Source organism: Cuculus canorus, chromosome 2 (assembly GCF_017976375.1).
Source record: "Cuculus canorus isolate bCucCan1 chromosome 2, bCucCan1.pri, whole genome shotgun sequence".
NCBI classification, from domain to species: Eukaryota; Metazoa; Chordata; class Aves; order Cuculiformes; family Cuculidae; genus Cuculus; species Cuculus canorus.
In genome coordinates, this window is record NC_071402.1 from 52,075,366 (window position 1) to 52,096,226 (window position 20,861).

The window sequence follows — 20,861 nt, forward strand, 5'->3', positions numbered from 1 at the left end:
AACAGATCTAAGTTGTGTATTTGCTTGAGCTCTCAGGCTTAGAAGAATCTGTAAGGAATAGACTGTTGCAATATTTTAAGATTTGTAGATAGACAGTATTTATATTTCATAATTTGGGATGGGAGGATTCTTCTGCATTTCAAATTATTTTTATATTAAATCATATTAAAACATTTTGTGCCTATTAGGATCGTGAAACTATGAAACAGAAAGGAGTGAAAATGCTGGACTTCATTATGATTTTTTATTTTTAAAATGGAGTTTGGAAAATTTCATAATTTACCCATATGAAAAATACTAAATTTGGTTTCTTTTAATTTGTTTATATTCTTCTTTTGTATTTTGGCTTTGCCTAGTGATTTATTTTTTGTCTGAATGTAGCATTTATATGAAGGTGTATATACATTGATGAACATGACTACGGAGAAAGTATGCAGAGAGAGACTTGTCAAAAATATGATAGGAATGGCAGAAATGGTACAAGGAAAATCCTTTGTCTGTAGTATGAGCAAAGATGTGCATGATTTGCATAAAAGTTGTTCTTACCCCTTTATAAAGTTTGTTTCAACTATATTCTTAAAACTTTGTTGTGAAAAAGTAGAGAAATATGTCTTAATGCTGCAACATTCATGAAGGAGTTTGGTACTGAAAGAATAGAGAGGAACACACACAAAGTTTGAAGTTGTGTAGTGTTTTACGGAAATCAGAGAAAAGTATGTGCAACCATTTCTGGCATGTGAAAATTGATCTGGAAGTTCAAAGTTTGCATTTCAGTAATGTGGTAGTTGTGAGAGAGGTTGTAATGACTCTCAAACCACTTCAAAACACTGAAGCGTCCAGCTAATCCTGTCATTCCTGTGACTTTGGCAGCTAGTTGGAAGGAAAGGAGTCAAACCCAAATTACCTACATGATGTGTAGTTTAGTGCTTTAGATAAAGGAGACGGAAAAGGAAGTTCCTGGGTGGCCAGGATGTTTTCCTTCCCAGTGGTGCCTTCTACATTGCACTCCTCTATTTAAATTTTAAAACACTTGACCTTGGAGCTGTCTCTACTTTACATTTGTAAACAGGATTCAGCAGATGTTTTGGTGAAAATTGTAGAAGAAATGACGAGCTGGAGTGCAGTCAACAGCTGTTTCATATATGTTGCTGTGAAGGTAAAAAAGGATTGGAAAACCTCTCTGAGTTTACGTGCTCTTGGTCAGAAACTGAAAAGCTGAGAGCCGCAGCGAACCACTTCAGTTATGAGCATCTAATAGAGCCACGGCCTAGCCTGCCTCTACCTTCCTGTGAAGATTCACTGGAGAAAGGAGTTCAGAGAGGCATATTGGAATAAAACTTCGGCACCCAAACAGCTGGAGAAATAGGACATTGTCTCTAGTCGAAGTAACTTTTTCCCCTTAAAGGAGAGGTCATAGATAAAGTGCATGCAAAAGAGTGTGTCCTGAAATGCAAAAATTAGAACATACTGTAGCAGAATTGAGAAAGATATGGTTGGAAAAGAAACAAGTTCACAATTAGTAGTTAAGGCATTGAAACCCTCCCCTTGCCCCAAGTTTGCTCAGCAGCTTACCAGAATGGTTAATGCCTGTCAGATGTAGGACGTATTATGAAAACTATGTCTCTGAAGGTGACCTGGCTGCTGAGTAAAAAACCACAGAATTATTTCAGCAATTATTTGCATGCAATGGCATGAGAAGCTTTGAAGCGTAAGGGTTAAACTCTTGTTTTCTGACTTTCCATAGAAACTGTTCACAGTGTAAGATTTAACTCTTTCCATCTGGTAGGTCGTGACTGACTATTTTCAGACAATAATGATTTCTGCGTATTAATACCAAAAATGTTTACTTTAATGAAACGTGTAGTTGATTTTTTTCTTCCTGTGATCACATGGATGCTTCTGGTGCCCATGCCTGACGGTATTTTCTCTGTCCCAAAGTACACTGCCTGTAAGCCCAGACAGGCTACAAATGTAATCCATTGCAGGACCTCCTGTTGAATCCCATGCTGCCATCCTGTATTTCTTCGGACAGTATTGCTGCTTTAGGGACACATCAGCTTTGAAGGGAGTCTGTCATGCATTAGTGGATGCAAACTGTTGTTCTAACCTGAAATAAATCAGGTCTCAAAATGTGATAAGAAGGTTAATAGTATGATGCTGCTTTTTTTTTTTTCAGAGAGAGAATTCACATGAGAAACTGGTATAACGCTTTTGCTTCTACTGCAGTATGTTTTCTAAGTATATCAGTTATAGAGCTCAGGTTATGAATCCCTATTTTATTTATTTGCTTTATCTCTCAAGCCAAAATGAACTGTACCTTAAATTGGTTTAGTTATTATAAACGTGTGCTGAGGGAAAGTTAGGCAAGAAGGCTATGGTTAAAGAAAATTGCCCAACCAGAATCAGTTTGCCATTTATTAACTTTTGAGTCATTAATCATGGAAACTTAAGGTTTTATGTACATAATGTGTGCACAGGTTTGTCTGCAAGATCCTCTTCAACCCAATTGAAACATTGGAGTAGGAAAGAGTTGATTTGTTCATCAGTCATAGGCTTTCATCTGACTCCTTCTTTCATGTCCTTATCTGACTCATGCTTTCAGCATTTTGTCCTCCCCAGAATGTCCCTCCTAGCTTTGACTGCTCCATACATTCAGATTCCGAGGAAGGATTTAAGTGGAGTCTGTAGAAAGATAAGTGGGACAAAGCAGGCAGAAACATTTTTTGATGTCTGAAAGAGTTGCTGCCAGCGGAGCCCTGTGGATGGGTTTGTGAGGAAGAGCAGAAGAAAAAGTTTTTGAATTTATGGAGTAATACACTGGTTATCACTTTTACACCCAGCAGTGTCTGATGAGACAAACCTTCACTTCCCACAACATATATTCCCTCTGCTCATACATGAAACCCCTTGCTGCTCTGGTCATATTTGCTCTCCCTGGCATAACTGTGTTGAGTATAAGTAACTTTAAAACTCAGACAGAAACATTTGTTCGTTTGGTGTTTGAAGGAGAAGATGAAGCATATGTGAAATTAAATTATTTTCATTTAAAAAAAAAATGTTGAAAGTTTAGGTTTAATCTAAATAGCTGATTAGATTATGGATAATTTAAAATGCTTTCTTTTTTGGCAGATACCGAACAAGTTTCAGACCTCGGTACAGAGTTGCATATAAGATAGTAACAGAGCTGGAATGGCGATGTTGTCCTGGGTACAGAGGAGAAGACTGCAAAGAAGGCCCAGCAGAAAAGCCAAATCCTGCTCGTCGTCCTACGACACCAGCAAAAGCTGTTAAGAAGAAAGGCTTGGGTAAGTTTTTTTTGTATTTTCATCTGCATGATCATGTCTGGTTTTCTGTTTTGTCTTTTAAGTGTAAGAACCTTCATGGTTTCTATTAAACTCAACTACTGGCAGGTACAAAATCCATATGGAAGATGCTGTGTAGTGGAAAAATAATAACCAGGCAATAATAGTCTTGATACAGAGAATTTCCTGAAGAATAATAGAGGAGTGGGTGTAGAACACCAGCCATAAATGCCAGCTGGCTACTCATGGTTCAGGATAATCTTTGCATTATGTTCGGGGTTTTTTTGTAAGAATTTGTAAGAAAGAGGGTTTTTTGTGGTTTCTTCAATGTTGAGCAAAAAGAAAAAAAAAGTATTTGAGAGGAACCATTATAATTATTATTAAAACAAAAAAAGAACAGCTACAGATTTTAACAATATATAGGCTCCCTAGCAGTTTCACAGTGTTTCGTTTGTTCAAGGGCTTGTGCAGATTTTATGGATTCATGTTAGATTGCCTGCCATAATACTAAGGGATAAGGGAATTATAAGCCTCAGTTGCTTAAAAACTACCTTAAAGAATGAATGATATTCGTATAAGGTAGTGTCTTCTGAAAGGGTAAGAGGAGTGCTGTTACTGCAGTATTATGCCTTTTCTGCATTAACAAAAAGTGATAAACAGATGTTTCTTTCTGATGTTTCTTTTCCTGGCGTGTTTGGAGATTAGTGTCACGTATAGCACTCGGTCAAATTTCCACTTGTGTTTTTTTTGTGTAGTGGAATGGATTGCGTCTGAATATATGGGTTTAAACCAGTCCTATGGATTATATACCTGATTTGAAAATAAGTTTTTAAAGTATTTTGTTAGCCCACCTAAAATTTTATTTCCAAAACATTATAATAAAACAAGGTGATATTTTTAAGTAACTTGCACACTGCTTATGTCTAGAGATTTTCTTTCTGCCATGACCCTAAAAGAACTGTAATTCAGTGCAAAAATAGACCAATGTGTATATAATATCTACACTCTGTGTGTGCATACTTTTTTATTATCAAAGGAACTGGCCACCCTGCCAGTTTTGAAGAGTACATTTGTGACCTCTTACTTTCTTTCCAATGTCTTTAGGTTGAAATCCAATTTAAAACTAAGAAAATTTCCAACTGCATGTTCTTCAGACCCTATCTCAGTGTAGCTCTGTATGTCTAGCTTGTGTAGCTTAGAACTAGTGCTAAAATTCTTTTGACTGAAGATTTAACTACTAACACCACTCCAAAACAATATAGTCTCAATTTGACAGGGAAATTATCTATACCTGTTTACTTGTCATCTGAAAGAATTATTCTAATGCTAACAACCTGTGCATCTGTTTTCTGTTGTATTTAAAGAAGTATATTTTCTTCTTTGTTTCAGCTCCTTAACTTCATTTTTATGTGGGGTTTCTTTTAATGTCTGTAATAGTATGCCTTAACTGTGCAAAGGTCTTTGGATTATGAATTGCATAAAAGCTACCATGCAAATTCACCATTAGGAATACACATGATGTATTTATAGAGTTTACTCCACTGTGCCTAATGGCAAAGGTACATAGGAGTATAAATAAATAAATATGGATCCACACATTTAAGTGGTAGTAAATAGTTGTTAAACTAAAACAATGACCTAGTTGCAGTTTTGATTCATGTCATATGATTATTTGGGGTCACACTCAGTATCTTGACTTACTAGTGCCTTGTTGCTGAGAAACCCAGAAAATAGGGCTATACAGATCTTAAGGGGTCTGTTTATCCATCCTCTAAGGTAGGATCAGCTATGTCTTTCCAGCCTCCAGCGGTGGAAATTGTGCTGTTCCTGTGGACAATGTCTTCTGTCATTTCACTTTATGTAGAGCTGTCAAGCCTCACCTTCACTTGCTCCAGTTGAAGCCCAATCTTCTTCCCCTATCCCATCAGTGGCAGATACAGAGATGGTTTATTCCTTACCAGTTTGCAGATACCTTTCAGAATATCACTCCTCATTCTCCTCCCCTCTAGCCTAAATAGCAAATCACTTTGCCTTTCCCTGCAGTTTATACTTCATGAGCTCTGATAATGTTTCTTTCTTTCTTCTCAATTTCTATAATTGTCATACATTTTGCTTGAAACTGAACATCTGGAGTTGTACGTGGCCCTCCAAATGAGGTGCTGCCATTGATAGATGGATTGGAAACATGGTTTCAGATTCAATAAATTATTTGTGCTAGGTAAAAAGTAGATTGCAGCTAGAAGTCTAATTTTACTTGTTTTCATTCAAAGAGAATAGTGCTGATGTTACTTTATTCTCATGTGTAAGGCTTATGCTTTTATACATATTTGTTATTGCCCACTTAAATATGTGTCATATAAATAGTTATTTTTTAAGCAGGTGTGATAACTGGAATATCTTGCAGAACCAATTCTAGTATATGCATTTGGACGCCAGTTCAGCAAAATACTGGAGTACAAACCCATTTTAGGCACATAAATTATTTCCGCTTAAGGTTTCAGTGGGAACTTGGAAGCAGCACCTCCCAAATTACTGTTATAGGAGATGCAGTGGCTCTAAGGTGATTGTGTTATGATATATATGGATCTCTAATGATTTGTTATATATGCCATAGCTTAGATTCATTTCTGAACAAGAAGGGGGCTTCTGCGTGCTAAGTATTTATTGTCATTGTAGTGTCTTGGCAGGAATTGGTCAATGTGCTAAAACTTTTCATTTGGAGAGCTTTGAAAACATTTTAATTATGAATTATAAAGCAAGAATAGAAAGGGGAATAAGCATCAGGCATTTTAAAGCATTTTTTTTGCTTTAAAGAAAAGTGAAATTAGCTTCAGCTGATTTAAACAGATACCACTTGGAATATTTACATCCAGACTTTGATGTTATTTCCATTAAACAGATACTGAACCAACAGAAGCGCCAGAACCTCCACCATATGAGAAGAGAATGCAGTTTCTTGAGGACGAATTGTTTCGACTTACACGATCAGTACTTGAACTTCAGTCCTCTGTGGCAGGTGTGAACGAAAACCTAAAGCTGACTGTTCAAGAAGATGCTAGTAAGATGTTGGTCACTTGGCTGAACAACCTTTATGATCGCCCAGAGCCTGATAGTGCGGTTGGTGGCGAAACAGACACTATTCATTTGCCTGGACTCCACAGCAATAAAGATCAAAAAGACCCTTTTATAGATTTTGAAATGGAAGATATAAAGTCTGAGCTAGCTGAGGTCAAAGAAGCCTTGAAGCTGAGGAATGACAAGCTGGAGGAACTGAACGGGAAAGTAAAAGGCTATGAAGGACAATTAAAACAGCTGCAGGAGGCAGCACAGGGACCTACAATAACAATGCCCAGTGACAATATATATAAGGAGTATATAGACTCAAAATTTGAGTCCCTCAGACAGGAAATACTGGAAGGATTTGAAAAAAAAATGGCAGATCTGAAGAACTCTTGTGAATATAAACTGCAGGATATCCAGCAGCAGTGTGATGACAACGAAAATAACTGTTCAGGAATAATTGATGTTATAAAAGGAAAAGAGAATGACTTGAGGAAAGAAATAAATACTCTTCGAACTCAGATTCCATCAGACAAGTTCAGTTGTTGCAAGGAGGGTGAGAGAAATGACTTTGACCAACAGATAAAAGATTTAGATAAGAAGATTGACAGAGTTGCAGAAGCGCATAGGATCTTGAACGTCAGAATAGATAATGAAATCAGTCGATTATCAACTCCAGATCTAGAAGACATGTTTGGTGAGAGGTGGGAGGAGATAGATGCGAGGATGAATGTTACAGAACGAAACGCTGAAGAACACTGCTTTTATGTTGAGGAAACTCTCCGCGGTGCAATAGCTGCTGAGGTAGATGAACTGAGAGACTTGTTTGATCAGAAGCTACGGGCACTAGAAGATAGACTAGGTGGCACTATTTTAGAGATCGCGAATACCACAGACCCAGATGGAATGTTTATTAATCCTGGGCCCATCTTGCCCAGTGATGCAGGGTTTGCAAATGAGCAATTCACGGCAGAGATGAATTTCCTGAAGAACAAGCTACTGTCGCTTGAACACCTCTGTGGGCAGAAATGTCAGTCTGCACCACGAGGTACGGAGGACCTTCAGAAAGAGCTAGAAAATTGTAACAACAAATACAATCACTTGCTTTTGAAAACAGAGAACAACTCTGTTCTCCTGCAGTCCCTAAATAGCTCTCTTAATGAGAAAGTCAACTTAATTAAGGGTAACCAACGTGACATCCAGAAAATGCAGAGAGACATACGTGTATTCCGGTATAGTCTCAATATCATGGATAAAGATGTGAAGAATCTTCAAGATGGTCTGAATAACTGCAAAGAGCAGCTTCTGGGTGTCAATTCTACCTGTAGAAAAACACAACGAGGGGTATTCCGAAAAATTGATCAAATGCAGAGGACATTTGCGAATCAAACTGCTCATCCCAATGATAATTGCTGTGGTGACATTAAAGAGAGACTAGAACAATTGAATGACCATATCCTGAATGATCTTAGCAAGTGCAAAGAAAAGACTCAGGGTATCCAGGAGGGTGTCTCAGATGTTGAGAGCAGAGTCTCACATGTTGAAAAAGTTTGTGGCAAGCTGGACTCACTCTCGGGTAGCTTGCAGAATATAAAAGATGGTCTGAATAAACACGTGAGCAGCTTATGGAACTGCATCCGTGAAATGAATGGAACTATAGTGTCTCATTCCACTGATATTTCTGGCCTCAAAAATTCTGTTCAACAGTTTTATAGTCAGGTCTCCAAAATCACCACAGACATTGAAGACATGCTGAAATCTCAGTCTGACACAAGTAAGTTTTTTTTTCCTTTTATTTTTTAAAATGCTTTTGTTTGTTTGTTTTCCTACCGGCTTTCTTTTCTGAATCATTTATAAAGGAACTAAACTAGGAAGGAAAAATTTAATATTACTCAATTTCTGCTTTGTTTTTACAGTGACTCTAATTCTGGCTCTTTGCTCTAGAACACCATAGAGGACTTTGAGTGGTATTAAAAAAGTATTCTCACCAAAAAAAAAAAAAAGAAGAAAAAAAGTAAAAAAAGTCTTACATGCTTTCATGTTTACTTTGAGTTAGAATAAAGGCAGTGGGAAATCAAATATTTTTGGACAGTAGGTTTAAAGTGAGTTTTAAGTAATAATCATCAGTGGGTATTATTCCAGTTAATTTTATTTGATATTTTGTTTTCTTTTCTTTTATTTTGTTGGTGAGATTATTCTTTATTCCTTGGGGGAAATTGAGAAGTAAATGGAGGAAAGCGAAGTCAAAGGAATTCAAATTTATGATAAGAAAGATTCCCTGTAAGATTTTTTTCGTAGCGTGAGTTAGTGATTATAATTCAGCACCAGCTCTTTGATTTAAGACTTCGGCAAACAAGCTGTGGCATATCTTGGTGTGGCGATATAAGACTTCTGCTTTATAGCTGTCCCAGAAGTTTGAATTCCCACAACGTAGTTGGCAATAGGTGCACACCCCAGCTGGCATTGTTTTCACACCTCAGCCACCTCTGTTAGTAGTCCAACATGTTAGCTCAAATCTACCTCCATAGGTGGTTTATAGTTTGCGTTAGAATGGCTAAGAAGCGAGCACAGATTGCCTTTGGCTAAGAAAGCTATGAAATGGTAACCTCAACATGTTGGTGAACCTTGCCATGAAGATTTAGGGGTCTTGCCAATTGGCGCTTGGTTCCCTCTGCAGTTCTTGCTCCAAATTTCAGCAACGGAGGGTTTGTATGAGAGAGTCGAAGTTTACAGAAGGAAGCTGAGTTCCTGTTTCTGTTAGCATGATGCGAAAACACGAACTGGAGACTGTTTTGAAGCTGCACTCAGTTGGCTGATGCTTCTGGTTTTAATTCTGTGTATGTGTGAGATAAATAAGGGGCCAATTTCTGTGACTGGCCCTAAAGCAGAAGAGGTGCTGGCTGAGAGAAGAGCCTGTGGACTGTTGCAGTTGATGGTGGCTGGGGGAGATAAAATGCTGGACCGTGAGTGCTCTTACTTGATTAGACAAGTTGTGTTTCATGAAAGGTCTGAAAGCAGTGTCTGCCGGGAAGAATATCTTTCTTAATCCCAAGGTGAAGACTCGAAAGCCTGTGATAGATGGGGTTGTTTTGAGTGTTTAATTGTTTAAAACTAAATGTATTTCAGTATTTGGCACAAAAAAAGGCCTTCAGAGATGAGAAACTTTTGCGTGAAATAAAGAAAAATATGTTTCTCTTCCTTTAAAGGCAGAAGTGAAGGAAAATGCAGGGGGTCTGTAATTCTGAGGTATTTCTTTTGGTGAAATACTGACTTATATTCAACAGGGTTAGGACCTTCATCCCTAAATCTTGGAAAGGAGAGCCAATCCCCATGTATAATGTATCTGTGTAATCCTATTTCTCATCTATCCTGCCCAAAATAAATTTGCACTAGGGACCAACATTGGAGAAAAGTCCAAGATACACACAGTAATTTTTCTCTTGCTATTTAAAGCACGTGTTCAAGTGGCCTCATGGGTTATATTTGTCAGCCCCTAGTAAAGCATTGAAAAGCCCCAGTGCCCCTGAATTTCCATAAAATAATGCCATTTCAGGGCAGAGCTCTCTATCCATTATCAGATGTTAAACGCTGGGGAAGGATTCTGCTGCTGGTCCTAGGGAGCAGGCACTCTAAGCATCCCTGGCTGCTGTGGGGTGCCTCTGGCCTCTGAAGGATTTGTGAAGCACACACTTCGATCCCCAAATGTTTCCGATTACCATAACGCTGTCAGGCACAACAGTCCAAGAAGGTTTTGATGGCTGGACTTGCAGAAAGATTTTTGGGCAAAAAATCTTCTTTGAAGTAGTTTGAGAATGCTGTTATGCGAATTGGGTATGGCTTTAACTGTTTTTACATCCATGATCTGCAGAATTCTCTCTGATACTGACATAATTTGGAAAGAAGACTTTCTGTCCTGGATGTAGATCAGTGTTGAGTTTCTTACACATTCTTTGCCAGCATATCGTAGCTTTCAAATTATGTCATTTGACTTTGGAAGGTCTGAGACAGAAACAATTCATTACTAAAACCAGTTTTTGAGGGCAGTAAGGCAAGGCATGTTGCAAAAAATACAATATAAAATCTTATCAAGCAGTGGAAGTCTGACACACTGTAAACCCGAGCAAAGTTAAATGACTCTGATCTTACGAATATGGCTGTGTTTTCTTCTGAATTTTTTATTGGGGGGTTTGAAGGGTCTCAGTCCAGACTACCAAGCCAGGTTAGTGAATGATGCTGTGTAAGGTACAGACTGAGACTGGTCCCATGTTGTATTTGTTACGATTTCTGGTGAAGGTAGCACAGCATCCTGCCGTTTGCTGCGCACAGGGTGGTGGTGAGGGCATGTGGTGGTCTGCTGTAAGCTCATGGAGGACCACACATGATGTGCTTGCCAAGATAATGTAATCCAGCCACTCTTTGTTGACCTTGAGTGGTAACTGCCCCCAGCTCCATGTCTCCTAGGGTAATTCGTTGTTCTCATCGTTCTCTGAGCATCTCTGCAGGAACATTTGCTTCTCAAGTGACACAAAACTGGAAGTGGTGTTAAAGCTAGTGGTCTCTTTTAACTTATTCCCTACTCATATAGATTCATTAAGTTTTCTAAGAGTTGGAAATATGGTCTTCTAGACAGATAATGTGCTGGGAGTACTGTTTGCTTTGGTTATTTGACCTGAACTGCAATTCTGCTGATAATTTTCTCTGTAGCAGAGTTTTGAAAGCAATGGCTAAATGTTGTCTGCTGAAGTTATGGTCTAGGAAACCAAATGTATTGTCTACATTACAACATTGATAAAGGGCAACATACAATCTTAGTATTGTAGCGCAAATAAGGGAGAGTCATATAGTCAATTCCTCTAGGCTCCCTACAAGGTTGTGCAAAATGGTACTTTGTGACATAATTGTCAAGTTCCTTTTGTGTCTGTATTAGAAAATTCAAATCAGAGCTTTTGGGTTTCTTTTGATTGCAGTCATAGATTCCTTTACTAGTTTGTTTTATGCACCTTGTTTCTGTGTGTTTTGAGGGATGAGGAGAGTGTGATTGGAGCAGAATGATACTAGAAACAGACACACGCTAAGGTTCCACCTGCCTCATGCATCCAGGTCATTGTTCATCTTCCTTCCCAGCAACTCATTCCTCCTTCAGTGAAGTAAATTGCAGGTTAAAGCTGTATTGTTGAACAAGCTTAATAAAATAAAATATTTTTAAGAGGAAGAGAGGAACAAAAGCATTCTTATTTTCAACCAAGAAGGGAAACCTTGCCTTCTATTCAGTTGCAGATGGGCATCTGAGAACAGAAGCTGTTGTCTGACATGATAACCAAGCTGTCACTTATTGACAATAACTGGAGCAGCAAGGACACTGCTGCTGAGGGCTGTGTTACTGTTCTCAACTGTGTAATTATCTCAGCTCTGCTCTTTGCCTTCCCAGATAGATGGGAAGATTTCTGTTTTGTCCGCTGCTCAGCAAAGCTGAAGCAGATCCAGCTAGATTCAGCCCAGCCTTCATTGGGTGATCATTTTCTCATTGTCTTGTGAACTGAAAACATATGTTATGGAATTCAACATCAGGATAGGGTGGCTCCAGGGTTACCATCTTTACGTAGTGATTTATTGGTACTTTGTCTTGCTAGGATGCATCTCAGCAGAAGAGGCCAAAAAGATTGGCAAAGTCAGCAGACCAGATCCCTCTCAACCCTCACATTTCTGACTACTGACTCTTTAAGTTGAGCTATCGGCAAGTAGTTTTGGTTTTAGCTTTATGGAGATGTAGTTGGACAGTTCTGAATATTGCTGTATTAATGCTGCGTGCAAGGAAGCAGTTTGCACAGGGTACAAGATTTGATCTGTTGATTGCTATTTAAAGGTTTAGAAAAGCAAGCAGACAAAGGTATTAATTTTCCCTGTGTCAGCCTGAATTTCCCTGTGTCAGCTCAATCAAGCTCAACCTAACTGATTAAAGAAAAGACAAGTACAGGCACTCCAAGGTATTTTGTCAATTCATGTTTTGAATGAGATTAATCTGAGGATCTCAGTTGAAGGTCTAAATCTGCGCCACCGTGAACAGATGTCTCACTAAGTCAACAAGTCTGCTAAACAATTCACTTTGACGCTTTAAGCCTTGTTTTGGAAAATTTTATAAGACTTATTAATTCTGAGATTTTTTACAGAGAAATTTTAATCTGTGTAATGTGAACATTTCTCTTTTTAGTCCTCTGCTTTGTGGATAGAGTTGCTGAGTGAGCTTCAGTCCAGCTTTGTGGTGCGTTGCTTGTATAAGTTTCAATTCTCGTGACAGTTTCAGTCAGCCAGCGAAGCTTAGGGAGATTGTTTTTTCTAGCAGGAATATCTAGTAAATGAATGCAGGTGGTGCAAGATTATGACTTCAGACAGTGTCCTAGTGCTCTGGAAGGCTTATGTGTGCTTTGCATGAGACTGAAAACAATAAATGAGATTTGCAAGGGTGAAGTGCAGGTGCTGAATAGTCACAAAACAGCATGTGGGTTGCCAGCAACACGATCTGGATGCCGACTGTGCGTCACAGTCAATACTTGCATGACTTGGTCATAAGCTCTCACCCAAAGAGTCGGTGTAAGCCTCTCCGGGGTTTCTCCATCTGCCCTTGTAAAGCCAGGGGAAGCTTCACACCACTTCTGCTTTTGGGCACAGCAGTTTGTTTTAGGCGTAGGCACTACTGAGTTTACCCAGGCTGATTTTGGACTGTGATGGATTGAAGTGCTTCATTCTGATCATTGAGACTTCAGAGCAGTGGTGTCCACTGTGGAGCATCTCTGGTGGTGACAAGATGTATCAGATAAATTTGCAAGGGGGTGTTGCAAGGGGGTGTTGCAAGGGGGTCCATTTCCCCAGAAATTTTCTAGATGCTTGCATCTAGAGCTGTGCTTTAGTCTCAAAATGCAACCAAAATAACCAATGCTAATGTTTAATTAGAACGAAATTCTAATTATTCTGTGTGAAAGGGGTCATTGCATCTGCCGAGATGTACACATTTGTAAATTCCTGTTTGTTATGTAGATGTAATTCAACTTCATTCTTAGGAGAACGTTGCATCCTTCTATGTCATTTAGGACTTCATTTTTATGAATAAGTTGTGATTCCTGTGAGCGGCTTAGAAATGGACCAGATACACAAATGTAACTATGTCAGCGCTGTTCATGCCTGATGTCATATGTGTTGGCTGCCCTACTGGAAAAGTCTTTTAATGGTATCTTCTCACTTGAAACAATGAAGGCTTTTCTGGTATATTATATGCTAGGGCTCTGCCTTTGTTGTCAGAAAATATTAGTAATGGGAGTATTTGGAATTTTGAAGTCATTGCTTTTCAAAGTAGGGAAAAAAATTCTGTAAGTAGATGTTCATTTACTCAGGGTTTTTTTGCTGCGGGTATTTTTCTTCATGGTAGTGCTAAAGGGTCAGATAGGAATAAGACTGCCTTGTGCTAGGTTTTGTGTGAGTACAGAGTCAAAAGAAGGAGCGATGGGTGGGAGGGATTCAGGAGAATGGAAGTGAAGGTAGAGAGAGAGAGAGAGCATGCAATGGAGATGAAGGCACTGTAGGTGTGATACGCAGCCCACTTGCTACTGAAAGTCAAAGCTGGAATAGTGGGTAGAAGTTCACAGGGTATTTTGACTGCTGCTTGTCCTGTCTCCAGGCTGTCTTCACTCCCTTCCCTGTGTCATGGGTTGGGAAAGAGGGCAGTCTAGTACTGCAAGAGTGGAACAGAGTTTTGCCAGTACAGTCTTGGGTCTGAGGGTAAAGGTGGCCTCAAACTGAGTCCTGTTTAATATTAAAGCATGTTTTTTTACAAAAATATGTAATTTCGTATACTGCTTTAGGCAAATAGTTCTGTATCTTTCCTCTTCTTTCATCATTTCAAAGGGCAATCAGAAGTACCACGGCGACCATTGCCACCAAGACCACCTCTGCAGCCCCAACCTGGTATATCCCTGCTACCATCAAGGCCGAGAGTACAACCTCCACGACAGAGACCTCCGCTCCAGCCACCGCAGCTGAGACCTCTTCCACGCCCAGCACTGCCAGGGTCAGGAGTTGTGCCATTGCTGCCTGGAACAACTGGAATAATCCTGGAGACTGGAGAGGCAGGGCCTCCTGGCACTGTTTTAATGTCAGGAACAGGGCGGCTTAGAAGCGTGGATGGTCAAGCTGGTCAAAGTACCATGCCCATTGCTGAAGGGTATGCTGGAGCACCAGGTGAGAGAACCAAACTAATGGTGGATCGCTCCCATCTGAGTGCAATGGGCATGCTGGGTCTTGCTGGAGGGGTGACGCTGAAATCTGCTGCTCTTTACCAGCCACCTTTCAGCCTTTTGTGGGTGCTCATTATGGTAGCTATTGCTGTTAGGAATGGGCTTAGGGCAGAGATGATTTGTGAATGAGCCTTTGCAGCCTCTAGCTGGCTACAGAAATAGAGGAAACACATTCTGTGCCAGTTTCGTTGCCTTTGCAAAGACTGCACAAAGCATGAGGTCAACAGGAATGATGTGAAATCCTTGGTAACTACAGCAGTCTTTGCCACTAGGAAAACTTCAATTATTCCTTTGTTGCTGTAATGCTTGCCAGTGAATTTAGTGCATTATAGTAAGAATTTGGTTTTCTTTACCATGGTCACCTCAGTTTAATGATAATTGAACACTTCATAGGAGATACTATTTGGTAGCTATTTTGGTAGGTTGCTGTTTGGTAACAAAGGATGCATTTTAGAAGACTGTAATGATACTTTATCATAATGGACTCCATTATGTACTATGTTACATTTACTGCTTTTCCTTTGTAGGATATCCAAAGTTATCTCCTCCTACCACAGACTCGCAAGGTAAGGCAGTTGTTTCCTAGGTTCTTTACATGGGTACTTAATCTTTATTTCAGTCTCTGGAAGGTCACAGATGAGAGAACAAAGTGTTCATTTTTAGTATTTAAGCTTAGTGAAAATTTTTGCTATACCTAAGTGTTAAAAATTAATCTACATCCTTTGACAATATGAGGATTTTGAAAAGTAATTAATTTTGGATTATTGTTATTTACTTTGGTGGGGTTTTTTTTAAATATAAAGGGTTTCCCATTTGATTAGAAAATGTCAGTACTGACCTTTTTTTCTTTTTAAATGAAAAATTATATCTTTCTTTATGATGATTTTAGTATTTCTTTAATAAGATATGAGTAAGGCCAAGACTAAGATCTTGAAGCACTGTTGGCATCTGAACTAGTGCACAAGTTGATCTTCCTCATGGAGGAGTTTCTGGCTTTGCTAAAATCTCAAGGTCTCATGTTCCTGACTTCAGCGAAAGCAATAGTGCTCCCACCGACAACCACAGTTTAAAATGACTGGAAATGCAGTTTTCTTAGTTTGGTTGGGTTATTTTATTTTTTATAACTGTTAATATCACCGTTCATTTATGGATTTGTATGATAAACAGGTATAAATCTTGTGTGGGACATGCTGGTTAGCCTTGATAAATACATCAATTGGGTGCTCTCTGCCCTACAACCTCATACTCAAGATATTGTCAAACCCTGGGGAATGATATCAAAATGAATATTACCACCTCCTCTTCAAAAGAATGATATCATCCAAATTTGTTTGAGGAAATATGATAAATAGAGGAAAATAAAACATTAAGGCTTTATGGCATCCAAAATCCTACCCTTGGGACTTAGTTTGATGGCCCTAACAAAATCACAGGTACACGTCCCGAAAGCTGATCCGGGGACTGATAAAAAAAATTATAAAGAGATCATACTGTAATGCTGATATTTATACTTTCTAATTAAAAATCTGTAGTAGCCTTAAAGCAATTTTTTTTGCATTTGAGGATTGCCGTGGTAAGAACAAGCAGCAAAAGGCTTCTGGAAGAGGATGAGAAGTAAAGAAATGTTCATTTATCTCCATGCCAGCAAAGCCAATAGAGATGTCTAGATTTCTGTGATAAATGAATTTCCTGGGGGTTTCCTTCCACTTTGTACAGCCTATTGCCATTTATAGATAGCAGTATTTTAATAAATTTATGTGAAGCAGTAGGTGCATTTTAATAGAGTTGAAAAGGCAGGGTGTGACAGGTAGTGCGCCTGTTTGCTGCTTGGTGGAACATGTAAGAAATGGTATCAGCCAAGGATCCAGAGAGAGGAGTTCCTTTTCCTGATTCATGTCCTTGAAAACCTATCTAAAGGATAAGATATTTCTGCTGATCTGTCCTACAATTTCTCCAAAATACCTGGCAAACTCTGCTGTGAGGTAGTCGTAGAAAACAGAGAGGTAAGTATGTTGCAAATAGCTATTAGACTTTTGTGGTGTTAAAGCATCTACACCAACTGTCCTTAATCATCAGCGTCTGCTTATAAACAGCGAAGAAAGAGAGCATTCTGGGGCAGAATTCAGATGGTTCTAATGATCTAGAAATTAACAGCTGGGAAAGGGAAGATTTTTGGCTTATTGAAGGAGGAAATTAATGCTTAAATAAGGCATCAAGGAATCCTTAATATCTAATTTGTTCAGGACCATAGTTGTAGGATGTCTTCGCCAGTCTTCACCCAGTACATTTTGTGGCAATGAAATTCAGATTTGGAAGAAGATCAGACCTTCTTGTACTAAAATCCCTCAAATAAGCAGCCTGTATTATTAAATTTGCCTTCTGAGTACTCCCTTTCATTTCTCTTCCTGAATAGCTTCTGTTATATAAAAGCACTGCTCAGGAAGAAGTTGAGGGCTCCAATTCCGTCCTCTGAGATTAAACGAGCGCACTACAGTGCTTTTCTTGAATGCTGAGGCACAATTTGCATAACTCCAATACTGAAGAACGTCTTTAGTTGTTCAGATTCATTAGCTATCTTGTTTGCATGCATATTACAATATAATTTTGTAAGTAAAGAGCCTCAAGGACTCAGAAGTATTTAGGAGAGGGTATGAGACACAATGTAACATATTAGCTCTATTTTCACAGGCAAGGAGTTGATGACAAAGGTGAGTTGAGTATCAGAACCTAAGAGAATCCACCTTATCCCTTTTAATACATAAAGATTCGAACCAATTGCTATTTAAAGAACCATCCACAGCAAATGTTATTGAAGCATGACAATTTTACAGTTATGAGAATTTCTGTTTGCCGGAGCAAAGAAAATTGCAGAGACCAAAGTAATGCATTTGCTGTTGAACTGATGTAGCAACTGATGAGAAAATGCTTGTCCCCACGTCACGTGAGTAGGCAAGGACAGAACCAAGAAGAAGATCCGGATGTTCTAATCAGCATACAGAGAGGGTCACAGTGAAAAAAAATCACTAATGGCACAAACTGGCTTCCCCACTCTACCTCTTAATGCAGTCTGCAGTGTTGCTTGTGTCCTTAACTTTGCAGCTCCAGTGGAGGGTGGTCGCTCCTCTCTCGAAGGAGCTGAGCTGGTGAACCCTGCCACTGTGTGAACGCTGCTGTGCAGAGAAAAGGCCAATTTTCATTTGAGCTTTTTAATTCTTCTTACTTGTCTGATACTCAACCATCTTTACTTTCTTCATGTACTCCAGGCAGCAAGCCTGTAGGACGTGTCAAATTTAAAAAGCATGAGGTTTATTGTAAAGTAAGATTTTTGTTGTTGTAAGTGATCCTTGATTTGAAGAAAGAGTATGCTGAATACATAATTTCCCCTGCCGTGCTTGTGATGGGTTCTGCTGCATGTTTAGCTCTTTTTTTTTGATCATTGGACAGGAAGCAGTACGCTCATTACTGTGCATAACTCTAGCACGGGGGAAAGCATGTTTGCTGCCTTTGAGGTAAAGACGTGATCCCCTGCAGGCGCACCGGTGGTTGTGTTTTGCTGCTGTTTGCATGTAAGAACAGTGGAATTCACAGAAGCACGCTAACAAGCAGGCTAAGAGATAGTTATTTGTGTAAGGAGCAGTAGGTGTAAGTGTGTAAGTGCTAGGGCAAACCTCTTGCTGGGATGTGAAATGTAGGAGTTGAAAAGCAGAATGAGCCATTACTCGGCTGTTGCTCCTGAGCTGACTCAGGAGAAAAGCAGCTGTGTCTTCATAACCCACTGAGTGAGTTATCCACACCAGAAGCGCTGTGACTTAGCAGAGCAGAGCTAAGGGGCCCAGCATCACTGAGCACTGTCTTACAGAAATCAGTGTGGCTCTGTGCTGCACGGCCATCCCATAAGCAGAGGGAATGTTCCTGAAAATGAGATGTGTCAAACTGAAGAGTTGGGAAAAAAAAAAAAAAAAGAAAAAGTGATAAATTGCTGACACTTTCATTCCATTTTCTCTAACTGAAACTATGCATTTTGCCCTCGTTTCAATCTAGGAGTGCTGGCCAAGCACAGGAAATCTGACATATCCTCCCTGCTCTTGCCACATGCAAAGGAGTCATAAGTGCATACTGGCAAATGCATTACATACTTATGGTCTCTTTTCTGTGCAGATTGTTGAAGAATCCTCATTCCAGTTGCTGAGCAATTGTCAGCAGCACCATCACATTCTATTGTTTTTTCTCCTTTCATCTTGATAGAAAATGCTTGTGCTGTGCACTGCTTTGTATTACTTGATTTTTTTTTCTTCCTCTTTTTTTTTCTTCGTCGTCTTCTTTTTCTCCTTCTGGCCCTTGGGCTCTGTGGGAGGCATGTGCTTTGCTAGGAAAGCGAAAGAGAGATGGAGAACCAGAAATACAACTAGCAGATGGATGGAAGTATTACAGAAGTAACCTTACAAAGGCCAGCTATGTATGTTCTGTGGTCTTTTGACTCCCTAGAATGCTTTATAGTAGTTTAGATTGCCATGAAAATGCATACCTGCTCCTTCTTATATATGTATATGTATTTTGTGAAAGCTTCCTGAACACACCTGAAGTCAAAGAGTTTTTCCTCCCCCAAAAGCAGTAGAACTGTGGTTGAATCTTTTGTAAAAATTTTTTTGACTGCCTAGCAGTTTCCTCATCAGAGCTGTGCAAGGGGTTCTCAGCTTTTTAATGCTTTAAAACTTCCTGATTTTTATAATTCCACAATGCTGACTGCTTAAGTGAAGGCGTTTTCCAAGCCTGGACCTTGGCCTCGAGAAGCTGAACTTTGGTCTTTGCATGAAGCAGAGTGTTTGCAAGTGGGGACATGTAAGAGAAGGTGGTTCACCCCTTTGTAATGCTCTGCAAAAACACTGCTGAGAGCTGTCGGTAGGACTTGTGAAAGCTGCAAACAGGCACAGTTCCAGCTGGAAGCAGGGAGGAGGGTAGGAGAGCATAAACACATTGCGTCTTTCTTGCACCTTCTTATATAGTCCCCTAAACTGATCTACAGGATATTTAGAGGGGTTTAGGATTTCTCCTCTGGGCAAACACAGATGGCGTGCCCAACTGCACTGCAGATCTGAGGCAATTTCAGCAGCAAATGCTAATAAATATTCTAGCAATTAGTGAAGGAAAATCTTGGAAGGAAGTGTGGTGAGCCAGGGTGGGAGTCGCTCCCTTATCTAGATGACACCAACCCAAGCAGAACTGTAGCTTCTTCAAACAGAGAGGACAGAGTTTCTGGTTAGGTGGCAAATAGTTTCTGCAATCTGTGCAATATGACTGCAAGAGGGAGAAACCTTTCCAAGTTCAAACCAGAACAGTGAGACAAGAAGAAGTTAGTTTTGGTACATTTGAGTCTCAAAGTAAGCTGAGAATACAAAGAGGTGCTTTCTGTAAGCAGCATGGTGTTAAGGTGGGGGAGGTTTCCAGAAACTGTTTAGACTTCCTGCAATTAATTTTCATCCTTTCAAATAACCTCATCTTAGCTCACAGGAGCACTTGCAGGCACACTGGCAGGTAGGAGTAATGAAAAAGGGCTTCCGTCTGTTTTCTGAGCATGAAACAAAATACTGAATAAAGAGATTTCCAAAGATAGGAGGCAGCTGGTTACTAGCCCCTGAGGGAAATTAAGATAGTTCTTTGCCATTTCTGAAGTTGCAGGCGTGCCTTCCTCTTGCCTTCCCCTCCCACCCCACCATGCCAAGTTATTCAGAAAATAAAAAAGGATAGCAGAGCAGTTGGATGTCCACATTTTAGGTGAAGTTTTGTCACTTTTTAACTTAAATTTTTAAGGGATATAATCTCTGAATTGAACATTGGTTGCTGGTGGGTGTTTCAGATGGAGAGGAAGAGAAAACCAAAGATTTTAAGGGAGGCAGAAAAAGGAGCAGGGGTGAAACAGCATGGAGAAGACGTGGATCCTAACTTGGACAGAACAGGAAGCATAACTAAGGGCTACTTTTAAGTATATTTGTTGCTTACCTACTTGCCCGAACAACGAAACAAGAGTTGACTATTCTAGCAGTGTTCCTGCCTTAGGGGAAATGTTTAGAGGGAAGGAAACTAAAGTGAGACTTAAGGTGTTGGTCCCTAAATGCTTGCCACTAGGTCAGTCTGTTAAAAGTAATTTTTTTTTAAATTAATCAGATTGCAATTCATCTAACAAACAGCAGTGTTTAGCTAGTAAGCAGTTGGACCC

General features: G+C 39.5%; 1 protein-coding gene across 1 annotated transcript in view; it reads left to right on the top strand.

Annotated features, from left to right (window-relative positions):
• EMILIN2 (elastin microfibril interfacer 2) overlaps nucleotides 1-20,861 on the top strand; it is a 37,823-nt gene that overhangs the window by 11,983 nt on the left and 4,979 nt on the right. The window contains exons 3-6 of the mRNA XM_009567963.2: nucleotides 3,130-3,305; nucleotides 6,202-8,136; nucleotides 14,259-14,591; nucleotides 15,175-15,213. Coding sequence (XP_009566258.2) covers nucleotides 3,130-3,305; nucleotides 6,202-8,136; nucleotides 14,259-14,591; nucleotides 15,175-15,213 — 2,483 coding nt within the window. The remainder of the gene's footprint in view (nucleotides 1-3,129; nucleotides 3,306-6,201; nucleotides 8,137-14,258; nucleotides 14,592-15,174; nucleotides 15,214-20,861) is intronic.